General features: G+C 43.1%; 1 protein-coding gene across 1 annotated transcript in view; it reads right to left on the bottom strand.

Annotated features, from left to right (window-relative positions):
- Positions 1 to 20,079, bottom strand: part of LOC113406555 (histone H4 transcription factor-like) — a 21,153-nt gene extending 1,074 nt beyond the window's left edge. The window contains exons 1-9 of the mRNA XM_026651862.1: positions 19,671 to 20,079; positions 18,896 to 19,057; positions 16,672 to 16,895; positions 9,817 to 9,931; positions 8,559 to 8,711; positions 6,673 to 6,750; positions 5,495 to 5,615; positions 3,137 to 3,275; positions 1,039 to 1,154 (exon numbers count right to left, since the gene is read on the bottom strand). Of these exons, the coding sequence (XP_026507647.1) occupies positions 1,039 to 1,154; positions 3,137 to 3,275; positions 5,495 to 5,615; positions 6,673 to 6,750; positions 8,559 to 8,711; positions 9,817 to 9,931; positions 16,672 to 16,895; positions 18,896 to 19,046 (1,097 nt within the window). The 5' untranslated portion in view covers positions 19,047 to 19,057; positions 19,671 to 20,079. The remainder of the gene's footprint in view (positions 1 to 1,038; positions 1,155 to 3,136; positions 3,276 to 5,494; positions 5,616 to 6,672; positions 6,751 to 8,558; positions 8,712 to 9,816; positions 9,932 to 16,671; positions 16,896 to 18,895; positions 19,058 to 19,670) is intronic.
- Between the last annotated feature and the right edge of the window lie 668 nt (positions 20,080 to 20,747).

Raw genomic sequence — 20,747 nt, 5'->3', positions numbered from 1 at the left:
AAGAGAAGACAGAGGGGACATGATAGCAGTTTTCAGGTATCTAAAAGAGTGTCATAAGGAGGAGGGAGAAAACTTGTTCACCTTAGCCTCTAAGGGTAGAACAAGAAGCAATGGGCTTAAACTGCAGCAAGGGAGGTTTAGGCTGGACATTAGGAAAAAGTTCCTGTCAGGGTGGTTAAACACTGGAATAAATTGCCTAGGGAGGTTGTGGAATCTCCATCTCTGGAGATATTTAAGAGTAAGACATTTATCTAACCATCAGGGATGGTCTAGACCAGGGGTCGGCAACGTTTGGCACGCGGCTCGCCAGGGTAAGCACCCTGGCGGGCCGGGCCAGTTTATTTACCTGCTGACGCGGCAAATTCGGCCGATCGCGGCCTCCACTGGCCGCGGTTCGCAGTCCCGGGCCAATGGGGGCGGCGGGAAGCGGTGCGGGCGAGGGATGTGCTGGCCGCAGTTTCCCGTCCCCGTCTCCCCCCCATTGGCCCGGGACGGCGAACTGCGGCCAGTGGGGGCCGCCATCAGCCGAACCTGCCGCATCAGCAGGTAAATAAAATGGCCCGGCCCGCCAGGGTGCTTACCCTGGCGAGCCGCGTGCCAAACATTGCCGACCCCTGGTCTAGACAGTATTTGGTCCTGCCATGAGGGCAGGGGACTGGACTCTATGACCTCTCGAGGTCCCTTCCAGTCCTAGAATCTATGAATACATGCATACAAATACAAAAATGCATACTAAATCCAAACGGCTAGCATTTAAAACCCAAATCATAAATTGCAATGTATGAAATGGTAGTTAAAGGAAACGAAATTTATGCAAAGAAACAAACATAATGGCACTAACTACTTTGTGCGACTTGAAACGTGAACCTGCATAGAAGAGATCTATTCATAATATATTTTATTAGAAGAGCTCTTCATTCTCTAAATTGAGCATTAGATGGTAATCAACCAAATATCTGTATCCTTTATACGAGACTGCCCCATCCCCCAGGAAAAAAAGATTTCATTTTTTGCTTTGGGTAAGAATTGATAACATACCTGAAGCGAGAATGACAGCTGAGTTTGTGCGCTTTGCGAAGATGCAGAGTCAATGTGTAACACCAGGAATAACATTTCTGACAGATGTGACATTTATATTTTAGATTGCCATTATTCTGAGGAAAAGATGGTGTGGAAATCAGTAATTGAGGTTGATGATAAATACAGACAGTAAAATTAAAGTAAGAAAAAATTAACATTAACTATATGTTATACTCCTGTAATACTTACATTATTTTCTAAGTACACATTTTTAATAGATAACCTCCACTGAACATTGCAATTTCGGATCTAAAATTATACTGCAGATACCTCAGTCTTATTGATAGCAGGGTCTATGGCTTCCCCTCAAGCAACTGCAGCTTAAACAAACATCAGCTGGACAGTACTGGATTGCAATACATCAGCCATTATAACCAGGGCCAGCTTTAGTGAAAATGGTGCCCTGGGCGAACTTGTATTTTGGCACCCCCTTCCCTCTCCCCTCATCACCCCTGGCTCCTACAGGCTCCCTGGGCTCCCCCCCAACCTCTGGGCCATTACCTATACTTCATATGGAATGTCCACAGGAAAGTCCATTCAATGTAGATGGGCATCACCCATGGTCCATTGCGAGTTAAGTGTCCCTTGATGAGCCACTTACTTCGACTAGTCCCTTCAAGATGTGCTGGCTAACTATCTTGTGGGCGTTACCCCAGGAGCAAACATTTGAAATACAGGTATAGAGTCAATACTTATAACTTCAAGTACAAAAATGATACACGCATACAGATAGCATAAACAGATTCAGCAAATCATAACCTTTTCATAGACATCTTACATGCCACATTTTGTAAAAGATTTGTTGCAAATATATAACAGTGGTTGCAACAATGATCTGCATGGTCATGTTTTAATCAGATAACGTCACAATGAGTAACTGCTATAACTAGCAAATTCCTAGGCCACTGTCAGCAGAAGCGCAGGTGGCATGGTATATGGTGTATTGCCACACTTACTTCTGTGCTGCTGCAGTGGCTTGTGGTGCCTGGCGCTTGGCCTGCAGCTCAAGGCAGGCTTCGCGCTGTCACATGGGGACTGCAACTTGCCAGAGCCCACAGCCCTCCTGCGGCCCCTAGCCACTCTTGGCTCATTTTGACAGGAAGTACCAAGCAGTAATAACAACAATAAAACGTGTGTGTGTGTGTGTGTGCGCGCGTGACAGAGAGAGAGTAAGTGAGTGTGAGAGAGAGAGAGAGAGAAAAAGCCAGTGTGTGTGAGAGAGAGAGACAGAGAGAGCGCCAGTGTGTGTGTGTGTGACAATCTGTGTTGGGGGACTGTGAGAGGCAGAGTGTATGTGGGTGTGAGAGCCTGTGTGTGTTAGGGAGTTTGAGAGTCAGTGAGCGCACTGTCACTTTAAGTCCCTCCTCCCCCCAGCTCAGCCCAGCTTCCCCCAAGGAAGTTTCGCTTCTCCTGGCCGGCCCTGTCAGAGACTGAACGGTGCAGGGCCACAGGCAGGGAGGGACTTGGCTCCACTCTGGGCAGCGAGTGGTGGGCCACGCTGCTTTGGGCTCCCCAGGGCCTGTGCAGAGCCGGGGCCCTCAGCCACATGGCTGAGTAGAGTGTGGGACGGGGCAGGGGGGCGGCACGGGGGAGGGACCGGAGAAGAGAGGAGTCCAGCCACAGCCAGCCAGGGGAAGCCCAAGCCCCTTATGGCAACCCCCTGGCTACAGCGCCCCGGGCTTGGGCCCCGTTTGCCTGGCCCTGATTAGAACTCAGACAAGTTCAAAAACCACATAATAAATATGTACCAGTTCTAGTTCTGTTATCGTGTGCTGTACTAGTTCTAGGGACAGAGTGCAGTAAATTGACACAGAAATATATTCCTTCAAATATTTTGCTTCTCAGGATAGGAATGGCTTGTTGATTTACAGGAAAGAAAAACATGATATTGGCCCAGTTTTCAAGATTGGGAACATGCAACTGTGTACAGTTAATTTATGCACCCAAATAGCCTAGATGCAAGCACAAGGCAGGTATTTTGACATACACATGCATTTTGAAAATCAGCCCCTATTGTCTATTAAAAGATGCTTCCGTCTACTCTTTTAATACCCACCATATGTGCTCTCTTGTAATGCTGTCTCAAGATCTGTGAAGTCCGTGAAGTAAAAACACATCCTTCTACATCACAGCTGTAGGCATTTGAATCATTGTGTGTTTCAACATGTTTATGAAGATCATAAGCATTCTTAAAACTGAGGAGCATATAGGTGAAACAAATTACTTTTACTGTTCAAATAACAGCAATAATAGCAGAGAGGGTGTGGTCTAGTACAGTGGTTCTCAACTTTTTTGGGCTCAGGACCCCTTTTTAAATGTTTATGGCCTGCAGGGCCGGTGCAAGGATATTTTGCGCCCTAGGCGAAACTTCCACCTTGCGCCCCCGCTCCCCCTGCCCTCCCCCCGGAGCATCTATTATTATAAACTTTCAAAAATGAATACAGTGGAGTCACATCTTACGCGGGGGTTAGGTTCTAAAGTCAGCGCGTAAGAGGAAAATCACGTATAGTGAAAATTACCATAAAGTATAGTACACTCAGTATACACAGGATACACTGTATACACTAGAACAGGGGTCCTCAACCTACGGCACGCGAGCCGATTTTTTTTTAAATGGCAGGCTGCGGGTCCCGGCCGTCGCTGAGCCTGCGGCCGGCCTGGGGTTCCGTTCACTCAGCCAGCAGCGGGCTGAGCGGGTCCGGCAGCGGGCTGGCGGCCGGGACCCCGGCTGGCAGGAGCCGGCGGCCGGAACCTCAGACTGGCAGCGGGTTCAGCGGCTGCCGGGACCTGCAACCTGCCATTAAAAAAAAAAAAAAAAAAAAAAAAAGATCTGCTCGCGTGCCACCTTTGGCACGCGAGCTGTAGGTTGAGGACCTCTGTTCTAGTGTATACAGTGTATCCTGTAAAAAGAACAGGAGTACTTGTGGCACCTTAGAGACTAACGTGTACTGTGCTTTATGGTAATTTTCACTATACACGATTTTCCTCTTATGCGCTGACCTTAGAACCTAACCCCCGTGTAAGATGTCACTCCACTGTAGTGTTAAATTTTTTTGGGGCACTGCTTTTTGGCGCCCCCAAATATTGGCACCCTAGGCGGCTGCCTAGTTCGCCTAGTGGTTACACCGGCTCTGATGGCCTGTTGCAACCCAGTAAATACTCTGAGGGTGGAGGCCCTGGGATGGTTTTGGTTGGATCCTGCCCCCCCACCTGGGGGAGGGGAGGGTTGGGTCCTGCCCAGCACTCACCTCATAGTGGCAGCACCTGTGCTGTGGGGCTTGCTGGGTTTGGCTCTCAGCTCCAGGCTTTGCAACCTCAGGGATTGCAGCGTTACTCAAGTTTGGCCCTGCCCCCCTGATTGGACCAAATTTGTCTGAGTGGAGTTGTGATCTGGCTCATAGGGTTGCAGTGCCACTCACTCAAATTTGGTCTACCCAGACTCCTGTCATGATAGCTGGGCCAAACCTGAGTGGGAATATACTTCCACATTCTCATTATTATAGTTTGAGGGTAATCTCTGATTCTACTTTCTTCCTAGGCATCCAGGCTACGTCCAAATCTTGCCACTTTTTCCACAATAACTTTTCAATGATCCATCCACGCCTCTCTGTCCTCTAAAACTCTTGTCCATGCACTGATCAAATGTTGTCATAATAAGAGCAACTTCCTCCGCTCTAGTCCCTCAAATATTCATATTACTCCCTCCAGTCTACCTAAAACATGCACATGAAAGTGTTATCCATTTATCTGACCTCTCCTGGAATCCATCCCTGCATCAGGTTTAAACTTCTTATCCTCCCTTTCAAGGCCCTATTTATTTCGGCCCCTGCCTATATACATAAGTGTCCTAAATCATTAAGTCTTCCTCCCTTTGCTCCATCAGTGATGCCACCGTCAGTGTTCCCTTTGACTGAACTGGAAAAAGTAAAGAAGGTTGTGAGAGCCACCAGGAAGTTAGAGACTCAAGTGGGGAGTGGAAAAATAGAGGTAGCTGAGAGGAAATGGGTAAAATGATCCAGCGGCAAGAGGACAATTCAGAAGAGGAGCATCTGGCTCTCACAGAAATATCCAGTAACCCTTGCAGCTGACCAACTGAGGGGGGAAATAGTTGCTAAATATGGCCTAAATTGATCATTGATGACCTTTTCTTACAGTATGCATAGTCTTACCCGGAAGACATCTTTTGGCACTAGAAACAAAGTATCATTCCTACTTCCACCATAAGTTCAAGAAGTGCCTTTATGTGTTCCAGCAGACCAATGGATCAGTCTACCTACTTATTTATTTTTTTGAGCTAAGGGTTGCTATTTTAAGGGCTGAATGTTTTTCTTACTTTTGTTACCTCTTACATTCATTGAACACTGAATTATTTCCACACTTCTGTTGATTAGCTAAGAGTTCCAAATCTTCTTACCTACTCTCACAGAGATCACAGTGGAAAGGGCGTTCATCACAGTGTCGGAATCTGATGTGCGCTTTCAGAGAGGAGACACTTGTACATACCGTATCACAAAATGGACATGTAACATGGGTAACTGGAGAAATAATAATACTTTTATTTCTATGTCACTCCTTTGCCAAGACACTCAGTCTGTGGTGCAATATGATAAAAACATTTAGAAAAACCCATTCACACTAAAATTAACAACTAACGCTAATTTGGGTATACAATGCATAAGAAAAAAAAAGGGGAAAAGAAAGAGAACAGAGGGGTAATAAATATGGGCCAAATAGTGGGCATTCCAATAAACATGCACGTGAAAAAGCATTTTGAGGTATTTTCAAAACGTAGATGGAGAGAGAGACAAATTTCAGAGGGGAAGGGGGAGTTTGTTTCACTCTCTAGGGCCTAGTAAAACAAAGGCCTAATTGCCTACTTGCTTATGGCACAATGGTGGGAATTCGTAAAAGGTGGATGTTGTGAGAGTGCATGCAACAGGAAATTCTGAATGTAGGCAGGATCTACATGGTGGGGAGTTTAAAGAAGTGTGTCATTTTATAATCTGATGCTTTATGGGCAGCCAATATAAAATATGTACAGTTGGCATAATGTGCTCATGCTAACCGCTTGTCTGGATGGGGAAATAGACCAGAATAGCAACTGAAGAATAAGCTATTCCTCATTAGCTACTGCTAGGTAGCTCCACATATGGACACTCTTATCCCGGAGCAAGAGTGCCCTTTTCTTATTGAGCTTAATCCACTTGGAAAGTTAATTAAACTAAATTACAGATAGTCACTCTTATTCCAGAATAGCTTTAGCACTTTAAATTTATATTCTTTCTTACTCCAGAATAACCTCCCCATGAAGACAAACCCTAAGAGGGAATTGTAATATTCAAACTTTGTAGTCAAGTGAGGACACGAAGAGGAGAAAGTCCTAAACAAGTGGGCATGCGAAGAGGAGAAAACCATCTCATATGGACTATCTGATAGTAAGACTTCTGTTTCCCCACAATTGTATCATAATTGCCTTGAGTCTGTATACTGCTTCTCTCAGCTGACATATGAAAAGATATCTTAATAATATTATCATCTATCTATGGTTGTGCTAGTTTAGTAGAACATTTATTTTAAAAAGCTCTGACTCACCATGTCCTCTCATATGGTCCCGTAGTAACCTCTCATTGGCAAAGTGTTTGTCACAATTCTGACAAACAAATACTTGTTCTGAAATTTAATGGGAACTGATCAGTGATGCAATTGATATTTATTGATCTATTTTTAAAACACATAGATTAGGGTTGTCAATTTGATCACTAAACTGTCACAGTAGTGGGACAATTTCAGTATTATTTTGTATTCCAGATGTTTTTCAGAAAAAATCTGGTTTAGGGTAATTGCAGAATTTTAATTAGCAATATATTAATTTTACTCCTAACAAGACAACAATCTGTTAAAAAATATTAACAGTTTTAACCTGCCAAGTTTTCGAGCTTTATGGTTTGAGTACTTATATAGACCCCATTACCATAGCATCCATAGTACCTGAGCACTTTCCAAGTATTTAAAAAAAAAAAAAAAAAGAAATCTCTCTCTTCCTTCCTGGCCTGTAGGAAAAATATCCTGATTAGTTTATAGTTTGTTGAAAGGGTGGTAGGAGAATGTGCTGCAGTGAAGAACATATTGAGTAAAATCTAAGCTCAAGAGAGTGTTTGTCAAGGCTGTATCCCCACTTTGAACTTTAGGGTACAAATGTAGGGGCCTGCATGAGGACTCCTAAGCTTAACTACCAGCTTAGCTCTGGTCCGCTGCCACCATCTTAAGAATTCCCTCCCTGGGAAGCCTTGAGAAACCTTTCACCAATTCCCTGGTGAACACAGATCCAAACCCCCTTGGATCTTAAAACAAGGAGAAATTAACCATCCCCCCTCCTTCCTCCCACCCTCCTTTCACCAACTCCTGGTGAATACAGATCCAAGCCCCCTTGGATCTTAAAACAAGGAGAAATCAATCTGGTTCTTAAAAAAGAAGGCTTTTAATTAAAGAAAAAGGTAAAAATCATCTCTGTAAAATCAGTATGGAAAATAGCTTTACAGGGTAATCAAACTTAAAGAGCTCAGAGGAACCCCCTCTGTCTTAGGTTCAAAGTACAGCAAACAAAGATAAACACTCTAGTAAAAGGTACATTACAAGTTGAGAAAACAAAGTAAATCTAAGACGCCTTGCCTGGCTTTTTACTTACAAGTTTGAAATAGGAGAGACTTGTTTAGAAAGATGGGGAGAACCTGGATTGATGTCTGGTCCCTCTCAGTCCCAAGAGCGAACCACCCCTTAAAACAAAGAGCACACACAAAAGCCTTTCCCCCCCCAAGATTTGAAAGTATCTTGTCCCCTTATTGGTCCTTCGGGTCAGGTGTCAGCCAGGTTACCCGAGCTTCTTAACCCTTTACAGGTAAAAGGATTTGGAGTTTCTGGCCAGGAGGGATTCCATAGCACAGTACACAGGAGAGCTGCCACCCTTCCCTTTATAGTTATGACAGTGTTGCATTTAGTTCTGAAAGTGGTTAGTTCCATGATCATTCAGATCACTTTCAGAAGTGAATTCCATAATTTAAGTCCAGCTCCTGTAAGAGTTCTGTCTCTGGCATTCAACAGCTTCTCCTATTGGTCATCGGTTTCACTGTTCCAATGGAATGCAGTTGCCCTGAGAAGCCATGGGCATGGAGTCAGAGGCAATCTCTATTTTTACAATGGAATGCCACAACTGTCAGGTGGAAAGCCACTATGTTTAAATATGCATCTGAGTGCTCTCTCTCTTTCCCCCATTACCCCAATTCATCATTTATATCAAGCAATCATTGCAAAGCCAAAAGTACTTCCATGCTTCAGGAAGATAATTTCCTTCCTAAAGTCAATTTTGCATTTAATTGACACTTCTGAAAAATAATAATAGGTGTTATATATGTACTGTTATAAACCAGCTCAAAAGTAAATCCCTAAATAAATGTAAATAGAAATAGAGCAAATCCACTTACGATCCTCTGAAACCTGTCGCTTGGCATGATCAAAAAACTTGGTATTATTGGAGAACATCGCTCCACAAGAGGGACAGGCCACCACTCTTTCTTGAGTGTGGGTTCTTAAGTGATCCCATAGCTTGTGCTTTCCTTTAAATGTTCCTGAACAATCTAAACACACATACTATATAAGATTACAGAACAGTTGCACATGAGCACTTTATTTTCTCGAGTACAAACAGGAAAGATTGTATTATATATAGTCCACCAATACATTTTTAGAGGAGCACAACTAAAATGTTTTTAGGAAAAGTCAGAACATTACTACTGCAAACACTACAAAGAGTTCAGTTCTGCAAATGCTACACAGGGCCTGTTCAAAAGCCTACTAAAAAAAATCAATGGAACGATTCCCAGTGACTTCAGTGGGCTTTGGCTTAGGCCAGTGTTGCCCAAACTTTTCCTGTCTGCGTCCCCTGCTCCATTACTCCTCAGCCAAGGTTTCCTCAGCAGAGGAGCTTGAGCTGATGGCAGAGCTGAGGATGGGGGCAGAGCTGGAGCTAGATGCAGAGCTGGCCTGGAGGCGGGGCAGAGGGAGAATGAGGGCAGAGCTGGGCTGGGGGCAGAGTGAAGCTGTGACTGGAGCTGGAGTGGGGGCAGAACGGAGCTGGGGCTGGAGCTAGGCTGGGGGCAGAGCGGGGCTGGATGGTGCTCCCTCCACACCCCGTGGGGGCTGGCCTGGGCCCCACCAAGCGTCCCATTAAAAACATTCCTCCATGCCCCCCCAGTGGGACGTGCCCCCCAGTTTGGGGATTACTGGCTTAGGCAAAATTCCCATTGAAGTTATGTGCAGAACGCCCATTAAATTACTGTTTTTGCATTGGTGTGAAAAAGTTTTAGGGCAGCAACATTGCTACTCTAAGCTCAAAAACATTCCTTCAGTGTAGGACCCCAAGCCTGTGGGTGCTGAAAGTTTTCAACTCCCACTGAGGTCAAATGGGAATTGAGGGTGCTCAGAACCTTGAAGGATTGGACTCTGGCATACTAGGCTTTTAATTAAGTGATTTGGCATTGCTAGTGCAATCCATTTAAACTAATCAAGAGCATACAATGTAGGTAAAGTACTTTAATTATTTAAGATGGCTGGAAAAAGGCTGTATGAAGATATCTAACATATTCCTGTGCTTCATGAAATACTCAGTAAATTTTATAGCGGCACTGAAATTACTAGGGCAATATTCCATATTTTGTAAATTAAATATAGAATGTGAGCTACCTTTCCAGTGACAACAACAAATAGCTTTCTTGTTACTTGAAATGTTTTCTTTCTTAGTAGAGTATGCATGCATGGCAACATGCCGATAAAACCATTCTGGGTTGTTGTAGGTAACCTGAGGACAAAATGGAACCATGAAGATGATGGATAGTGTTGGCAGGAAATCAAATGACAAAAACAAAACACATTGATAGAAGTGATTTCTAGAGAATTTACACAGAGTAAGTGGTGCCTCATCTATTGAAGAAATTTTGAATAGGGCAGTCGATTAATCGCGATTAACTCGAAAAATTAATCGCAATTAAAAAAATTAATCGCATGTTTAAACAACAGAATACCAATTGAAATTTATTAAATATTTTGGATGTTTTTCTACATTTTCAAATATATTGATTTCAGTTACAACACACAATACAAAGTGTACAGTGCTCACTTTATATTATTTTTATTACAGATATTTGCACTGGAAAAATGATAAACAAAAATAGTATTTTTCAATTCAACTCATACAAGTACTGAAGTGCAATCTCTTTATCGTGAAAGTGCAACTTACAAACTTAGATTTTTTGTTACATAACTGCACTCAAAAAACAAAACAATGTAAAACTTTAGAACCTACAAGTCCACTCAGTCCTACTTCTTGTTCAGTCAATCGCTCAGAAAAAGAAGTTTGTTTACATTTACAGGAGATAATGCTGCCCACTTCTTATTTACAATGTCACCTGAAAGCGAGAACAGGCATTTGCATGGCACTTTTGTAGCTGGAATTGCTAGGTATTTACACGCCAGATATGCTAAACATTCGTATGCCCCTTCATGCTTCGGCCACCATTCCAGAGGACATGCTTCCATGCTGATGACAAATTAAATTTGTGACTGAACTATTTGGGGGAGAACTGTATGTCTCCGGATGACCCAACACATGTTCGTTTTAAGAACACTTTCACTTCAGATTGGTACCTTCTTTGCGTTTTGTCAAATGTGAGATTTCTAAAGATAGCTACAGCACTCAACCCAAGGTTTAAGAATCTGAAGTGCCTTCCAAAATCTGAGATAGATGAGGTGTGGAGCATGCTTTCAGAAGTCTTAAAAGAGCAACATTCCAATGCGGAAACTACAGAACTGAACCACCAAAAAAAGAAAATCCACCTTCTGCCAGTGGCATCTGAGTCAGATGATGAAAATGAACATGCGTCGGTCCGCACTACTTTGGATTGTTATCAAGCAGAACCTGTCATCGGCATGGATGCATGTCCTCTGGAATAGTGGTTGAAGCATGAAGGGACATATGAATCTTTAGCAGATCTGGCACGTAAATATTTTGTGACACTGGCTACAACACTGCCATGCAAACACCTGTTGTCACATTCAGGTGACATTGTAAACAAGAAGCGGGCAGCATTATCTCCTGCAAATGTAAACAAACTTGTTTTTCTGAGCGATTGGCTGAACAAGAAGTAGGATTGAGTAGACTTGTAGGCTCTAAAGTTTTACATTGTTTTGTTTTTTGAGTGCAGTTATTTTTTGTACATAATTCTACATTTGTAAGTTCAACTTTCATGATAAAGAGATTGCACTACATTATTTATACTAGGTGAATTGAAAAATACTATTTCTTTTGTTTACTGTGCAAATATTTGTAATTAAAAATAATAATATAAAGTGAGCACTGTGGTAATTGAAATCAAAATATTTGAACATGTAGAAAACATCCACAAATATTTAAATAAATGGTATTCTATTACTCTTTAACAGTGCGATTAATCGCAATTAATCTTTTTAATTGCTTTACAGCCCTAATTTTGAACATACCAGAGTTGCTTCCATATATACCAGATCCTGAATTTGGCCTTAACTGTAGTACAGGGATTGGTAACCTTTGGCACGCGGCCCGTCAGGGAAATCCACTGGCAGGCTGGGACGGTTTGTTTACCTGCAGCGTCCACAGATTCGGCCGATCGCAGCTCCCACTGGCCGCGGTTCGCTGTTCCAAGCCAACGGGGGCTGCGGAAAGCGGTAGCCAGCACATCCCTCGGCCCACGCTGCTTCCCACAGCCCCCATTGGCCTGGAACAGCGAACCGCGACCAGTGGGTGCTGCCATCGGCCGAACCTGCGGACGCTGCAGGTAAACAAACTGTCCCGACCTGCCAGCGGATTTCTCTGACAGGCCGCGCGCCAAAGGTTGCTGATCTCTGCTGTAGTAGCTTAAAGATACAGTCAGTCAATTTTAGTCCAGTGGCTCCCGACTTTTCTATTGTTGGAAGCCCCCTCTTCTGATGGGTTAGCAAATAGGAGCCCTCACCATCCCATCGTACCATGCCCTGGTATAGTTGTCACTGACTCTCCATATTTCTTTACCTAGTCTCATTTTTTAAAATTGTTTTTCTCTCTCTCTCCTTTTTCCCTAGATTCTCTCTTTTTCCTTGTCTTTTTGCTTCCCCCCTACACTCTCTCGCTCACCAGAAACCTACTAGTGCAGGCAGGGCCGGCTCCAGGGTTTTGGCCGCCCCAAGCAGCCAAAAAAAAATAAAAATAAAATCCGCGATCGCAATCGCGATCTGCGGCGGCAATTCGGCGGAAGGTCCTTCGCTCTGAGCGGAGTGAGGGACCGTCCGCCGAATTGCCGCTAAATAGCTGGACCTGCCGCCCCTCCTCCGGAGGGCCGCCCCAAGCACCTGCTTGCCAAGCTGGTGCCTGGAGCCGACCCTGAGTGCAGGTTGCTCAGAGTGGGCATAAGTGGCACATCATCTCAGTAACTTTAGATTTAAGTGTTGCTGCAGTGGAGGAGAGAGAGAAACTTAAGGGCTGCTGCCTGAGCCAGATGGCTTGTACCATTGAGTCGATCTGCAGTTTGATACATTAGGAGCCACCACAGAAGCTGGGAAGCAAAATGGGTGATTTTCAAGGAGGACTTTATCCGTTGTTATGGGAGTGGAAATGGTTAGCAGCTTTCCCTGCCCCCTCTCTCTCTTTTGTTTTGCATCTTACCCCACCTTTCTGGACTAGTCTAGCCTGCCTACCAGGTTGGGAAACACTATTTTAATTAATACAATTCATAACAGCAGTTTAAGCTTGAAGGAACATGTATAGAAATATTTAGCAAAGTGCTACATATAGAAAGAAATAAAATTAAAGGGCATATTTCATCTTAATAAGTGAAGAAAACCATACAAAAAACCCCAATTACCATAAAAACTGATTATATGCTAACTGAAAATGAAGTTACTACCCCATCAGAACAACTCCCATAAATGTTAAAGGTTTTTTTAAATATATGTTCTACAAAAGAGAACAGGTTTCCTGACATGCACAACCAGAGCGGCTCTTGATTCCTGGCCTGAAAAAATGTGAGATCTGAGTTTTATTGGTATTTCTTAAAATTAAAGGCCTAGCAACATGCAAGATCACTTCTAGTAAGTACATACACAAGGACTTTTTTTTTTAAACCTTTATATTTTAAAAACAACAATCACAGTGGGAAAAGTAACCTCCATAAGTTATGGGGCTCAATGGAAATGGAACCTGCAGGTCAAGCTATACAACCAATTATCTTATGATATAATTAAGTATCTGTTTTGGTTTTTAATTTTAAAGAGAAATGAATGTTTGTGAAAGGTTCTATATTTCATACACTGAGCCCAGATCCACAAAGGGACTTAGGTGCCTAGAAAACCACAAGAACAACACTGTGATCCACAAACCCTGAGTTAAGCACCTAAGGCTTCCTATACAATGAATGGGGAGAGATAGGTGCCTAAGGCCACCCACAAAACTCAGCACACTAGGCGCAGAACTGCTTAAGCTAGTCAATGGGAGATGCCAATGAGAGGGGATCCAAGCCTCACCCTTGTCATGAAGATAAGTGTCTAATTCTGTGCTGCAGGGAGGTGTCTATTTCTGCTTGTGATCCACAACTGGGAGAAGATAGGCATTCCTCTGCCTAAGTCACACGTGGGGCCTGATCTGGCAGACATGCTCTGAGGCCACCAACTCTGCACAGAAACACTGTGGGTGGGAGGGAGCGAACCCCAGTTCAAGTCTTGCCTCTGCCCAGTGAAAAGGTATTTGAACAAGGGATTTACCTCCTCTCAGGTGCATGTTCTAATCACTAGACTATTCTCATGTGGATCTCCCTCATTCTTTCCTTTTGAAGCTGTTCTACTTTAAATAACTGAATATTAATTTGGCCAGAGAAAGAGTGAGAATCATTACAGTTCAGTGGGGACTTAAACTGCTGGCCTCCAGTATTCTGGGTGAGTGCCCTAACCACTGGGATAAAGATAAAAGGTTCCTTCATTACCTGCCAACCCCCCATTATTGGTGTGGAGTTAGGTGGCCTATGAACACGCTTACTGGATTGAGCACCACATGCAATTTAGTCAGAGGGATGCCTATCTTCCTAAGTCATGATTCACGTGGAGGCTTAGATGGCAGAAAGGCATCCATACCATAATGGTCCTCTAGCACCTGGATCAGAGCACTGGCCTTATAAACCAGGGTTTGTGATTTCAATTGTCATTAAGGACTTGTACCAATAATTTTCAGACTAGATAGTCACAATGATCCCTTCTGGCCTTGGAATACATGAACACCTACAATGAGGCAGCAATGTGCTTGCCCAGAGGCAAAAACATAGGCACCTAAGTAACTTTTACTGCAAAAATTTAGATGCTGAGTGACTTTAGGTACCTACAGGGTTAGGCAGCAGCCAAGCAGGGGTTTTGTGAATCACAGTGGTGCCTAAAAATGCTATACAGGCACCTAAATCTGGGGGTTAGGCACCTAAGTACCTTTGTAGATCCAGGCCCTGGTGACTAAAATCCTCTATTTATACAGGTAGAGGTTGTTGTGACAGACTAAAACTAATCTGTCAATAATTCTTATTTGATGTAGAAATGCATTGACATGAAGAGAGAAACCGAAGAATTATATGAGCACTGTCTCTTTAAATTCAGAGCCAAAGGAACAAATGAGCTTTTTTCTAGGTTAACATCTCAGAGGAGAGACAGACCAGGATCCAGTCACCCTTTAGGCAGACTAAGATCAAAGGGCTTGTGAAATACTACATCTTGAGAGAAGAAATTGGGAAATACCTCCAGTGCTAGATAAGGGGAATGTTAATAGAAACATGGGACAATAGCCATTATACAGAGAATGGAAACTATTCCACTCCCTCAAGATAGTACATTTTTTCAAACATTACACTGACTTAAATTCAGCAATGAGCTCCATGTAGGCAGACCTTTGTGCCTCTGCAGAGCACCAGTGAGGTCCATGGGGGGTACATCTCATGGACTTCACTGAAGAATCAGGATAATTGTTTGTACCCGCAACCAGAATTGGCACACCTTCAAAATGAAAAATGGTCACAAATGAGAAACAACTGAAAGCGGGGAGGGGGGAAAAACATACTTGAGACTCCTGAAACCATGTGACTTTGAAAGGCCAAAGGAGTGGGGGGCGGGAAGGGGAGAGAGAGCTCTTCTTGAAATGTAAGCATCTGCTTGTTTTTAATTCTGTAGAATTAAACTTGAAGTGAACCTATCTAGATGAGATTTGCAGAGAGAGTTTCATAGCGTTTCTGTGTTCTGCATGTCAAGTCTTTTGTTTTAATCTGATTCTCTCTCTATTCTTAATTTACTTATTTGTTATTAAACTATTTGAGTCAAAGACTGATGTTTGTAAATTTCATGAAAACCAACCGGGGGGGAAGGGGAGACAACAACCTTTAAAAAGAGGTAGTAGTGAAGGAAGGTTGTCTGAAGCCTACCTTGCTCAGTGTTCTCAATCTAAAGGGCATGCCTAAGGAGTCTCTTCCAGATGGAGCATCAGTTGCAGGGCTTCAACCCAATGGATGCAAAGAGAATGCCCACTGACAAGAACTGAGTTTAGGGGGCCAAAGATGACAGACACAATGCTTCCCCATGCTGCCCTACCAATATGGTCCCACACTGCTAGGATGAATACTTCTAAGGGGCAAAAGGTAGTTTAGTTTCAGAGCCCATTCAGTCATTACCAACTATTCTAACACTGGCAAAAAGGATATTAATTGGTGTAAAATGTAATCGTTCTCTTGATATAGAAAGACAAAGTGACGAGGTGATATCTTTTATTGGACTAACTTCTGCTGGTGAAAGAGACAAGCTTTCAAAGAGCTCTTCAACAGTCAACATGGGTACAACAACACTGCAAACAACTCTTGATACAGACATTGTCCACTAGGAATTGGATGGAGACCACTAATTAATTTTACATATTCCACCAAAGAGCTGTCAGAAGCTGACATTTTTCAGTTGCTCCCAGGCTATATCAGATTTGAATTAGTGACCTAAAGATGAAAGGCTCATTAACAAATCCTCTGAGCCATCCAATTTCAGAATCATTAAAAGGCTGCAAATATCTGAGAGAAAATATCAGATATTCTTGTCTAATTTTTGTTCCAGAAAATGGTCAAAGTAAATACAGTGGGTTTCTTAATTAGGTTGATGGCATATTCATTAGCTTAGAATATTTCTGGTTACGTTACAATTTTGTATGATATATTTCTAAAACACAGAAAAAGCAGTGCAGTGGGAAAAAAGTCATTTTAGTTCTAACAAAAGGAAGAATACTTGGATTTAAAGTAAACTGGTTGCAGATGCTAAAATAAATGGTGTTTATATACAGTATATACTTTGGCAAACACTATCACAATAATTACCATTTCTACTTATGAAGATGGAATGGAACAACACTCAATAATAAATAATAAAACAAAATTCAGTAGTGAAACCTCTCTTTTCCAGGTGCTGGAACTGGGGAAGGTTAAGGTAGAGTTAGGAGACAAGAAAAGAAACAACATTCATTTCACTTACATCACAATTCTCCCATTGGCAAACATACATCTCTGAAATCCTTGGTATCTGATTCTGGTTATGGCTGTTCTGGGAACATGCTGGCCAATCTTGGTGTGATGCCCTTAACTGAGAGCCTAAGAATTTCAACTTGGTGTGGTAACTATGAAAATTTACATGGGTTACCAGCTCCCTGGGACCTGTAGCCAAAAATTCACAATTTCTCCACCAACAATGGTACTGCTCTAAACACAAAAAAAAGAAATAATGTTTCATGGAATGTTGTATTAAGTTAGGAACTGTGTGAGACAATCTTCAAGAAGGTACCAGAAGATAACTATTACTTACATTTTAGGTGAGGATCTACTGAACCATCGGTAAAACTAGTAGAGTGACGGATACCGGCTATGTTCAGATAATTAAGTATCTAAAGATTTTAAGCCTCAGCAATGAACAAGATTTTTCACCTTCTCAAAACTCATAATTCTAGTGAAATTTTCCCCAGAAAGAGAGCACTGGACTTAGAATGTCTGAGTAAGGTCTATTGAATGGTTGTACAGTGTTACTGTTTACTATTAGAAAGACAAGTTGGGCGAAGTAATATCCTTGTCTGTGTAATATCCTGGGACCAACATGGCTACAAGAACACTGCATATAACTGATCACACATTACCACAATATAAATGATAATAGTAAAGACTTGAGGCCTGATTCTTAGGCACTGGACTTCTAGCAAATGACAGTCCTTGCTCCAAAAATCTTGGTTGTGTTTTCAAATTTTACAGTCAATCTGCACTCCAGCCTGTAATAGCCAACCAAACTTTTAATTATTCAATAATCTTTCCTGAACCCACGTGAGTAGTTAGTTATATAGTACAAACTGGATTATCCAAATGTAATGGGAACAATGAATAAGTATAGAAACACAAAGGAAATTCCAAGGCACAGAAAGAAGAGGATCTCTCTATTTCAGATAAAAGAGTTTCTGATCATTTTGGTTTGGATATTTGAGTGTTGCACAATATTTGATTTTTGACAGTGCAAATCTTGAATTCAAAAGGACATTGTTAAGAATACCTGATACGGAAACTGGCTGTTTGGCATTTTTAGTTTGCAGGCTTTCACACGGTCATCACTCTGTTCTGCCTACTTGTTTCAATCCAGTGAGTTGGCAGAGGTTCTAAATTTGAAAGGGACTCCATGTGGGTGCAAGGATCTGCCCACATCTATTCAATTGCAGGATAGGGCCCACGTAATAAGGCAACAAAACAAAAATTAACACAGGAATTACTTGCGTCTCTCATGCCCAGTACTCCAGTAGGTTATACGCAGTTGTAACATCATAGAATTATTCATTCTGGAGCACCAAAGCAACCCAGGACAAGCCCAGTGGTTTCGGAGGACCAATACAGAATGTTGTAAAAATTAGCTTTTTACTTACGTATGAGCTAAAATACTGTCTGGATAGAGGAGGCATTGAGTGGATATTGTTGTTGGTTCAATTTTACTTTCCATTTACTGTACCTTTAATTAAACTCGGTCTAGTATTTACACCAGCAATTAAACATGTGAAAATAGTGTTAAGACTAAAGGTCAGGATTCATAAGAGCTACAATAGCAATATTAAAAATATCTACTACACTATTGCTATTACAGTCTACATAGACTGCTTACAATTTTCTGTGGGATACAACTTCTGAGGTTTTCTTGTAAGTAACTGTAATACCATTAGAAGAAAGATGCAAGATATATAACAGGAGCAAGTAAATACTGTTTATTTATTCACAGAAAACAGTTACAACAAAAGGGCAAGTTTCCTCTAAGTTGATTTCTCCAATCTCCACCTTAAAGTTAGAAATCTTAAGTAACACATAAGTTCCAGAAATCCAAAAATTCTTTTTTGAGACTACCAATTTAAAAAAAAACACACACCACACTTTAGCCCTCATTCAAGAAGAAATTGAGTTTAAACTTCTGATTCATGACTTCAGCTACATTAGCATTATTTCAATTTTAGTACTGTATCTTTAGAAAAAGAGAAAACCAGCAAAATCAGATGCAAATAAAAAAACAAAAATAGGCCCCAGTCGTGCAAGTGTCTCTGGTGTGTAGTCACCAGCACACACATAGAGTCCTATTGACTTCATTTTACCAGCAAAGTGCCAGTGCAAGATCAGGGCCACAAACTACAAAAATCTTCAAAACTGCAATATTATCTGTATGGTGAATGAGACAGATATATTACCTGTTCTTTCCAGAGGATGTTGTCGATACTCTTTCAAGTGTTCTGCAATGTGGTCACAAAATTCCTCCATACATTTTCCTACAAAAAGGCATTCTTCCCATTCACACAGTAATATCAGTTCAGAGTTCTTGAATTTGTTTCCAGGGGCCATTACTTAAAATCCTTTAAAGTACAGAGTAGTTTTCTGTGTTATTAGATTTACAGAAATTTCTCTTATGAAAACAACCATCATATAATTTACCCCCCCCCCATTATGATATGTACCTTTTTATAACTGGGTGGATAATATCTTCCAGACTCTATGGCCTAATCTTGCACACACACAGGCCTCGTCTACACACAAAAGTTGTACCTCTTTAACAATACTGATATAGTTCAACCAGTACACACACACAGTGCGGGCACCGTACTGATATAAATCTGTTTATACTAGTATAGCTTATTCCCATATAGAAAGGGGACTAAGCTATACTGATATAAGCACCTGTATACCAGCATAAACATACTAGGGATTTGTACTGGTATAACTATATATTGGTAAAAAAAACCCTCATCCCTAATCAACAGAATACCAATACAAAATCTGTGTGAAGATTAGGCCTTAGGCAGACGAGTGAGGAAATGGGCCCTAAATCAGTTTCTCTATTTCCTCATCATGAAATTATATAGATACTCAGTGCATCTGCGGACAGGATTTCTGTACTTTGACTAGACAAAGTGCTAGCAAAAGGAACAGAAGTTAACTAACCACCGTTTTCCAAAATCGCTGACATACCTGAAAACGTTACACCGGGCTGGGAAGGCGCCTCTAACAAATGGTAACGGTGCCATCTCAGCGGTTACACCGGATCGTACCGGTCAGTGTCACTGACTCCCTGACCTGTGGCGCAGAACGCAGTGATGGTCCTGAATCCCCCCCGCCCAGGTCATCGTTCATTTTCAAATGAATTAATAAGTTACCCAAATTTGGAATAATTAAAAAAAAAAAAGTTCGTTATTGTTTTAATTGCGCCCTATCTGCACCCAAAAGGGGCCAGCCCGCTGCCAAGGGGGCGGGGCAGACTGTCCCCTGGGAACAAGGCTGGGCAGAGCCAGACCGACTCTCTGGAAAGGACTGCGGGACCGGGGCCGGCATTTCCGGAGGGCTGCGTCAGAGCTGCCGCGGTGCCGGCTGCGGGAACGGCTCAATGCATTTGTATTACAACGGTCCAAATATGCCCCTTTGCCCGTCACTGCTCCCAACCCCCCGCTCTAGGGACTCATGGACGGAGGCAGGGGGAGCGCTGACATTAAGAGGCGCCTCCCCCATCATTAGCCCCACGGACACGGGGGGGGGGGGGCGCTCAGAGCCAGGGCAAGGGGGAGGAGCGGACACAGACACGCGCTGGCCAAGCCGCGCGGACGCACCCGTCAGGGGCGGGAAAGCACCTTAGAGCAGCCAGAGCCCGCGCACCTCTGCCGCTCTGGCAGCGGGATCGAGGCTCCCGCCTTGCCCGGATAACTCACGTGCCTAGTGAGGTGGGAAGGAGCTACTGCAGCCAATCAAGGCGGAGGTGGCTCCTCCTTATAGCAGCCCGGAGGGCGGGGCCGAGGCTCCGAGTGACCGAGTCCCCTGCGGTGCCGCCCCTTCGCCTCAGCGGGTGGGGGGAGGAGTACGCGCAACCGCCGCCAACGGATGAACTCGGTGCTCCTCGCTCCATCTCCTCCCCCCGCCTTGACTGAGCGCCGCCTCCTCGATCAACCACCCCAGGCCCTCTGGGATCGGCCCCGCCCCCTTCCACGCACCAGAGGGAGGCGGCGACATGGAGGAGTCCAGCCCCGCCCCCTCATGAAATGAACAAGCCAGGGGCGG

The sequence above is a fragment of the Terrapene carolina genome, unplaced genomic scaffold (genome assembly GCF_002925995.2).
Source record: "Terrapene carolina triunguis isolate 2854851 unplaced genomic scaffold, T_m_triunguis-2.0 Scaffold31, whole genome shotgun sequence".
NCBI lineage: Eukaryota > Metazoa > Chordata > Testudines > Emydidae > Terrapene > Terrapene triunguis.
The sequence above is the reverse complement of the archived record's forward strand: the minus strand, read 5'-3'. Positions and strand labels throughout refer to the sequence as shown.